A 9,263-nucleotide genomic window follows, 5' to 3' on the forward strand; every position below is an offset into this window, starting at 1 on the left:
TTTCAAGAATCAAGAGCCCCCAAAAAAAAAAAAAATCTAACCTGGACATAAAAAGTTGACCAATAATAAGGCTTATGATACATGTCCTCCCAATACACAAGCATGTGTTCCTTTTCACTATCCACATTCTTCAACCATTCCTCCACACTCCCTTTGGCTTTTGCCTCCACCACTCTCACCCCAGCATCATTGCATTTCACCTTCCACTTCTCTTCACTATCCCTCACTAGCCTTCCTGTTACCATTGGATAATAGTTTAGCATCTCTGACAATGTTTCTTTTAAATTCTTTGTCATTTTACCAAATTCTCCCTCCCCTAATGATGTTGATGAACTTTGGTAATAGTACACCATCCTAATGTGGTTTTTCTCCATGCATCTATCAAGAACCGAAAAGGTCATGTATTTTCCCGGTTCAATTGGCTTTGTGCTAACCACAGTTCTTTTGCATATATAACTAACAATATTATTATTATTGGTAGCCATAACAATAATAATAATTTGGCAATAAATTATGAGAATGATGTAGGCTATTTTGTGAGGTTTTATATATATAGTTTTAGGGAGAACTATTTAGAACATTATTTACAAGAAATGAAATGCAAATGTACATGTAATTCATGGGTTTTAAAGGGAAATGAAAGTTTCATGTGTACCAGAATGTAACGCATTTCAAGAACAATACACGGGGCAATGATAATTTCATGATCCTTGAAAATAATATAAGTTATATTTAGTGCTGATGTAAGGCAGTTGAATTTATTGTAATTAAGTTTTTATTTAATTTATTGTAAACTCTCCTTAATTTGAATATTGTTTGAACTTTGAACACTTGAGCCATTCCTTATAAGTTTCACCCACCATTGGTTAAAATTATAATTAGTAGAAATTTTTAAATTTCTTATTTTAATAATATATAAGTTTATATTTTGTATTTTTTATGAGAAACTTTTAATTAAGAATTTTAACATATGTCCTAAAATATGATGCCGAATGAAATAATGTTAGCCATAAAGTTATGCTTTCAATAAGTGCTTAATTAAATTGCCACTACTAGAATTTTACTTGCATTGTAAATCAATTGGGGACAGAATTGAAGAAGTAAGTCACTTCTAGTGTTGCTGATTTGGGCTCAAAAGGCTCTCTGTGAGGGAAAACCAAACCATGCTTATGCCGTTTATATTCCTTTTTAAGTTCGATTTAGATTCTGTTTTGATTTTTTTGATGATATTCTCTAGTTTATCAGCCAAAGATTAATCAATTGTAAAATTTAAGTTTGTGGCTAATAAATTACTGTATATATAATATAAAATATAAATCGTCAATAATGATTTAAATTGATAATATTCTTTAGATTTTTAAAAGGCATATGACAGAGTGAGATGGAGTTTTATGGATATTGTGCTATAGAAGATGGAATTTGGTCTTAGACAGAGGACATGAGTGAAGGAATGTGTGACCACAGCATCTATGTCGATGTTGATTAATGGGTCACCCTCCAAGCCGTTCAAGATAGAGAGAGGACTCTGACAAGGAGATCCTCTCTCTCCTTTTCTGTTTGTTCTTGTAGTTGACGTTTTGCACAGGATGGTGGGTGAGGCGATAAGGAATGGACATATTTCTCCACTGCTGGTGGGACGGGATAACATAGAGTTGTCACACCTCTAATTCGCAGATGACACGATCTTATTTTGCCCTCAGGTGTAACACCCTAATACTTTTAAACTGAGTTAAGCTTTATTTGGATTATATTTAGTAGCTAATATTCAAAACCTTGCAAAATTTTTCTTTTAAAATAAAGGTGAAATATTTATGTAAAATAATTTATAAATAAAATATATTGAATAATTAGTTTTTATTAGAATAGTTACTAGTTGAAAAATATAAGTGGATTTGAAAATACTAACATGAAAAATCAGTGTGCTAAACTATGAAGGCACAACAATGACAAGCTTTACTCATACCAAATAAAAAAGAAAACATCATAGTTACAATTGCAATCAGTCAAAAAGGATAAAACAAAACACATAGGAAATCCTAATTCTCTTATTTTGTTTAACTATGGCTAAAACAATTGCATATTCTTCCTTCTTAAAGTAAACGTTTAATGTTTTGTATCTACATCCTCGATAGCTTGCTCCTACTAGTGCACCTGTCTTTTCACCTCAACTGTATTACTTCGTACTGCATCGTTCCTGAAGATGGTACGGAGAGAGGGGTGAGAAACAAAAGTTTCTCAGTAGTTTTTATCTATATGGTATCATCGTATCCATCCCCAGCCACTCCGAGTTTTTAAAATAAAAACAGTGATGATGCAATATTGTTCAATTATTATTTTTAAAAGTTCTTATTTAGTCAGAGTGGTGTGACTTTTAGATGCTTCTCGTTTACTTATGTTATGACATGTGTAATGCATACAAAATGCCTATAGCGTTAAAACATATAAATGTGAACTCATAAACCTTGGTATGATATTCTCATAGGCCATAAAGCAAGGCAAAATAAATAATAAACAAGAGAAGAATAGTAACATTGCCATAGATAAGTCAAACAGAATAGATCTGAATAAAATAAAGATCTTTAAACAATATCATACATCATACAAAAAGGAACTTTGGATAAAGAAGGATCTTTGAATGAAATAATAAACATAATCATAAATTAAAAAGGATAAAAGAAGAACAATCATAATCACACTTTTCATTGCACTTTTCATTACTTTTTCTCATAGCTTTTATGGAAGGTATTGAGCTCAAATCGGTATAAAAGGTGGGAGTCCCCTTCCCTTACCGAAGGTTCTTATCCCAAACGTTTTGGCGATCACCTTCCCTTACCGAAGGATCATATCGATATCTTGTCTTTGGGGGTCACCTTCCCTTACCGAAGGATCATATCGATATCTTGTCTTTGGGGGTCACCTTCCCTTACCGAAGGATCATATCGATATCTTGTCTTTGGGGGTCACCTTCCCTTACCGAAGGATCATTCCCTCAGTTCAATTTACAATCAAGGTTATTTAGACATACACAAGAAAAGAGTTATATCAACAAAGGTATCTTTATTATATAAAATTGATGGGAGTCCCTTTCCCTTACCGAAGGTTCCCAAAAGTTTGCCGATCACCTTCCCTTACCGAAGGATCATCTCGATTCGATCACCTTCCCTTACCGAATGATCATCTCGATTATCTTGTCTTTGGGGGTCACCTTCCCTTACCGAATGATCATTCCCTCAGTTCTTTAATGCACATAAGATTGTTATTATAATACATAATGCGTATGAAGAAAAGAGACATTCTACCATGACATGCAAATAAAGCTAACATCTATGTTCGAAAACATTTAAAACATGACATATAAAAATTAGCACAAAAACCCCTACCTCGAGTGAAGTTCCGCTAGGTATTCCGATGTAAATAGATGTGCTTTGTTAGTGAAGAGAGACTTGTTTCATGGCTAGACTTTGTGTATACTAGAATGTTTTGTATAGAAAAAGGGAATAGAATGAGAAAGGAAGGATCAAATAGCTCTCAAGCATGTGCAGATTATGTTAGGAGGCATTTAGGTGAAATCTTCAATCTGGATCGTCACTTTGTGAGTCCTATAACTTTTTCTACGTTTGGAATTTGGAATTAGCTATTAGAGACAAATTTATATAGAATTAAATGATCTTTAAAAAGAATCTTAAACGAAGTAAATCGGATAACCACAGCTTGAGATATTCCCGAAATACTATTAGTATATCAGGCTGGCTGATAAGAGCGCGATTTTCTACTCTGAACTCGTAACCGATTTATCTATCTAATTTAATTTGAATTTGATTTTATACTGAACTTAAGGAATAGAGATAGTATTCTTATCTTTTTATATAACTAAATATCATTCAAATTTAATAAATGTAGAATTAATTATGACTATATTTTAAAAGGTTGTTTTATTGTCGGTTAGAGATTTACTACCACTAGTGCTTTCATATGTTTAAATTTTAAATTCAAATCTTAAATCATTACCATTTTAATTAATTAATTAGTTATTAAATAATGATTTGATTCAAAAAGTTGGGATGTTACATCAGGAAACAGAGACAGTTGTGACTTGTGAATTATAAGAGACTTCTGCGTTGTTTTGAGTTAATGTCTGACTTGAATATTAACTTCGACAAGTCAAGCTTGATTTCAGTCAACTATGAAAAGAAATGGGTGAAGAATATGTGTGATTTGTTGGGATGTATCGAAGCTGCGTTACCTGTCAGGTACTTGGAGATTTCACTAGGCGCTAATCCTCGGTTGGTGAAGACCTGCAAACCTATCATAGACAAGGTGGAAGATAAGATGAGTTTATGGAAAGTTGAATCTCTCAACAAAGCTGGTAAGTTAGTTATCATCAAATCTGTTCTTAATAGCCTGCCGGTTTACTACTTAAGCTTGTATAAGATGCCAAAAGCGATTGTAGAAAAGATAATTGGGTTATAGAGAAGGTTTTTGTGGAATAAAGAAGATGGGAATAATGGTATACCACTTGTGAAATGGGAAGTGGTTCAAGCTCCGAAGAAGCTACGTGATTTGGGGACAGGGGATGCATTACTCAAATGCGTCCCTTTTGTTCAAGTGGTGGTGACGCTTCTCAAAGGAGGACTGCCCGTTGTGGAAGAATGTTGTATGTTCTTGTAATCATTTGAACCCAACTTTAATGTTGTCAAAACAACTTTTACCGTCAAGAGGGGGTCAATGGAAAGATATTTGCCAGATTAATATTCAGGAGCAACAAGTGAGAGATATGATGATTAGTGGTTTGTCTATGGAGGTGGAAAATGGTAGACATATTTGTTTTTGGGAGGATGATTGGTTACAAAGTGCCTCTTTAAAAGATAGTTTTCCAAGACTTTTCTCTGTTTCAAACCAACAAAGATATGTAATAGGGGACTGTGGATTTTGAGATGAGTTAGAGTGGGTATGGAACTTCGAATGGAAGAGAGAACTATTCCAATGGGAGTTAGAGTTGCTTGACCAACTTCATGACCGGCTACAGATTGTAAAATTATCGGTTGTTAGAGAGGATACAGTTGTATGAAAATTTGACAAAAAATGCATTTTTTCCACTAACTCATTTTTGTGCAGGTGTTACAGAAAGAGACTCTCCCGGAGGACATCACAAGTTACAGCTTCACTAGTACCATATGGAGTGGTTTGGTTCCTCCAAGAGTTGAACTTTTTGCATGGTTCGTCTTAGTAGAAAGGGTCAACAAGAAAGAGAGTCTGGGTAGACTTGGGATTATTCATCATAATGATAATATATGTGTTTTGTGTAAAAAGAATATCGAATTTGTGCATCATCTGTTTTTTTGCTGTAAGTTTACTTGTTAGGTGTGGTGTGCTTGGTTGACATGTACTGATAGAGTTTGGACCATACCGGAGTCTATCAAAGAGTCTTTTGAGAGTTGGATTGGAGTACCAGGTTGTAAGTTTGAGCAAAAGAAGTGGCTGATAGACTTCTTTGCAGTTATTTGGAATATCTGATTGGAACGGAATAGCAAAGTATTTCAGAGTCCAGAGACAGGTGTTGAAGACATTAAGAGTAGGTCGTTTTTGAGCTACAGAGATTGGTGTGGTGTTGATCCATTTGGTTGTTGATAGTAATGTCGGAAATGACAACGGATTTTACTTTTTTATTTGTGTTTAGTGTCTAGTGTTTTGTTGTGCTCTTTATTCCTACTTGCTCTACCTTAATGTGTTGAGCTACTTTTGTTTAAAAAAAAAATCTGACACATCATATTTTTAACTTATATTAATAGAGTATTATTTACTAATCAAATTGAAGTGTTGAAACCAAAATTGAAAATTATAAAGATTAAGATGAAGATTTAAGACAATGATGTCAATTTTTTTTTTAAAAGTGAATACCCAACTTGATTTCTAATAATTTTTTTTAAGGATTACGAGGCTTTCAGCAAAAAAAAAAAAATCATTTTTTATCTTTAATTTTGTGAGACTGGTTAATACTTTTATTAAGAATTTCTCTCCTTAGTTAATGGAACATATTTACATGACATGTTAATCAATTGCTCTGTCTGTTAAGTGTCATTTAAGATTGACAAAAACTTTTGGGAATCTCGTAATCCTAATAATATAATATTTTAACAATTTTTTAAGCAACAATAAACAAATTAAAAAATTACTAATATTTTTTAACTTTTACATAATAAATTTAGTTAATATATATCAAAAATTATAAAAGGAAAAAATTATAAATGTTCCTCGACAATTATTAAAAAAAAACAAGACGCCAATAAAATAAATCTATCAATCTAGCCGACACTTAATAGATAAATTAGCAGTTTAACAAAAAAAAATTATTCTGCAGGTTTCTATTGTTTTATCGAATTTTTAATTAGGTTTCTATAATTTTTTTCTTTTTAATTGGATTCTTATACCGTAAATTTTTTTTCAATTTAGTCCCTATTAACGTTAAACGTCAAAAATACATTAGTAAAATATGAAATTACTTGTATCCCTATATTTTTTTGGTATTTCTCTTCTTTTCTATTTTTTCAGAAATATTGCAGTTTTATATAATAACTTTGTATAAAAAGAAGTAATGTCATTTATTATGATACATGTGACTACAGAGTTAGTAAAAAAGAATATCAATTGTGGATCAGAATAATGAACAATTCTTGAATTCTAAAAGAAAAAAATAATTGATAAGGATCAAGATATAATCCTGTAATACTTCTCAACTTTAAAACCAAAAAAGAAAAATAAGACGGACCAAATTATATAGCTGGAACAAATTTTTTAAGAGATCAGATCAATAGTAATAGACGACTCAAGATTACTGAAATAATAGTAATATATATTTGGAATGAGTGATCGAAAAATGAATTAGTATTCTCATATGAAATAAGTTCAACTAATAAACTAACAATCATAGTGTAAGCCAAAGAAAAAGGGAGAGAAATATTTTTTGTACATAATTGTATAACAATTTGTTAGATGAAGGCATGAAGCAAAGAATTCATGCCATCGTACCTTCTATAGTGCTTCTTCATCAGTGTTGCTATAATATTCTGCACGCCTAATATCTTTCAAAAAGCTGTAACACCCTAACTACCAAAGTTAACGCTTTCGGCTGCGCCACTCTGATAGCTCGGACATTACGACGACTTTTATACTATTTAATACTAAAATATGAGCCTGTTTAAAACTTTAAACCGCAATACCGCTCAATAATACATAAGGCAGATACAATCACCAAATACACAATATCTCACATCAGTACCCATATGTAATAATTCCAATACATAAAGCATAGTTTTTGGAAAGCGCCCCTACCTCAAAACGCAATTCCATAACCCAAACGCGTCACAGAGTCCTTCCCGCCTCAACCCGAAGTCGACAATCAAAGTCCCGGCTTCGCGTGTTTTTTCTCAAAAGTAGAAACAGCCTCAATGCCACATATAAGCTCAGTTACTACTTCCTAACACATCATTATCGCGAAAATCTTAAAACTCATAATCTGAAAACAAATGGCGAGGATTCCGAGATAAAAACACTTACTGAAATAAAAGGAATGGCACAGCAGCCTCCGCAACACTTATGCGACACGCAATCATCAGAACTCGAACCTACATTACCAAGCCTCAAGGTCTTTAACCAAACACAACCGGACGCTAAAGCAGGGTTTCCGAAACGTGAGATACTCACTGAATTACCAAACGAAACAACAGCAACAGTAAGAACGATTATAGCAGCAGCGGGAAAAAGGCCTTCTCCACCACCTTGGTCCGTGATTCCAGCGGCGGCAGCGGCAAGGAATTTACAATAATCACCTCATCCCATACAAACAATTTCAGTGACATGCTCCAAGGTAGAAATAAACTGGCAGAACAAGGAATCAGAAATAGGGCAAGGCTCACCAAATCAGTAGCGGTTCTAACGGTAGCTTCCGACGGCAGTGGCGGCGGCAGCTCAGCAGCGTCGCCCTTCCCCTGCGCGCGCACGCGCGCTCCCTCTTTCTCGCATCGGGCTCCTGCGTCGCATCCCTCACGTTCGCAGTTCTGGTTTCGGCGTGGCTCAACCCAGAACCCGAATGGAGCACAGCAGAAGTGACGGCCATGGGTGACAGTGACGCGAGCTCCGATGGTGGCAGGAAGTGATGGCGGCTGAGCGCGGTGGCTACCCCCTCACGGCGCGTCTCTCTCTCGCGCGACTGGCGACGGCGGCGAGGTGTGAAGCAACGCCCTTTCCTCCTCTTCGCGGCGACTCAATCTGCAACAATAGCAGCGCCGTTGGAGGACATGGAAGCAGCGGCGGCCGAACAAGAACGTGATGAGGCTGAGGACGAATGGCAGTGACGAGCGCTGGACGCGATCTGGGCACGGCGTCGAGGTGACCGGCGACAGTAGCGCGGCTCGTCGCTCCCCTGTTCGCAGTTCTGCTCCATCTCCCCCTTTCTTCTTTGCTTCAGATACTGTGTGTGGTGTTTGGGTTAGAGGGACTGCACAGCTGCTGCTGTGTCTTAGGGGAGAGGGCAGCTGAATTAGGGTTTCAGTGGCTAAGTGTTGCTTTTGGTGAGGTGTGTGTGAAAGTTAGGGTTAGGGGCAAATTGGTAATTTCACATAAAATTGGGAATAATATAGTAATTGAAACCCAAATTAAATCCAACACAATTTGTACATTGAAAATACTATTTGCTCATCAATTTCACAAATTATTTTCAATAAAATGCCCAAATCTAAAAATTAGAAATAATCTACTTAATTTCTTCATTTTCCAAAATAGCAGTAATAATATTTAAAGTATTATTCAACTAATCCAAATCATATAAAATCCTTATTATTTCATAACTATCAACCTTATACTTTAAATATAGAAAATAATCCAATAATTATAAAATTGGATAATAATCATAACTCGTCTCAAATTCTTACATATATAAAAAGACATTTTTACATATATAAAAAGACATTTTTACATATATAAAAAGACATATTTAGAAAATATATTTATAAAGATACTTCTATTAAACACAGCCATAAAAAAGACATTTTTATTAGACACATCCACGAAAACACTTCCATAAAACACAATTATAAATAAGAGTTGGCAGAAGTTGACAGATATGCTGTTGGAACGTAGCGGGACCAATATTATATTATTTCAAACGTTTTTGTCACGATAGAAATTAAATTGAAAAAAAAAATTACAATATAAAAATTCAATTAAAAAAAATATAAGGACTTAATTGCAAATTTGGCTAGAGAGAT

The 9,263-nt window shown here is 34.4% G+C and overlaps 1 protein-coding gene and 1 long non-coding RNA gene across 2 annotated transcripts in view; both read right to left on the bottom strand.

Moving 5' to 3' along the window:
• LOC107647500 (protein ECERIFERUM 26-like) overlaps positions 1–521 on the bottom strand; it is a 3,257-nt gene extending 2,736 nt beyond the window's left edge. Inside the window, exon 1 of the mRNA XM_016351571.2 lies at positions 42–521. Coding sequence (XP_016207057.1) covers positions 42–485 — 444 coding nt within the window. The 5' untranslated portion in view covers positions 486–521. The remainder of the gene's footprint in view (positions 1–41) is intronic.
• Positions 7,311–8,469, bottom strand: LOC110263598. Its single transcript, XR_002349435.1, has 3 exons — positions 7,702–8,469; positions 7,555–7,622; positions 7,311–7,474 (listed from the first exon to the last, which is right to left on the bottom strand). It is a non-coding gene; the product is annotated as an uncharacterized LOC110263598 (long non-coding RNA).

The sequence above is a fragment of the Arachis ipaensis genome, chromosome B06, assembly GCF_000816755.2.
Source record: "Arachis ipaensis cultivar K30076 chromosome B06, Araip1.1, whole genome shotgun sequence".
Classification (NCBI taxonomy): Eukaryota; Viridiplantae; Streptophyta; class Magnoliopsida; order Fabales; family Fabaceae; genus Arachis; species Arachis ipaensis.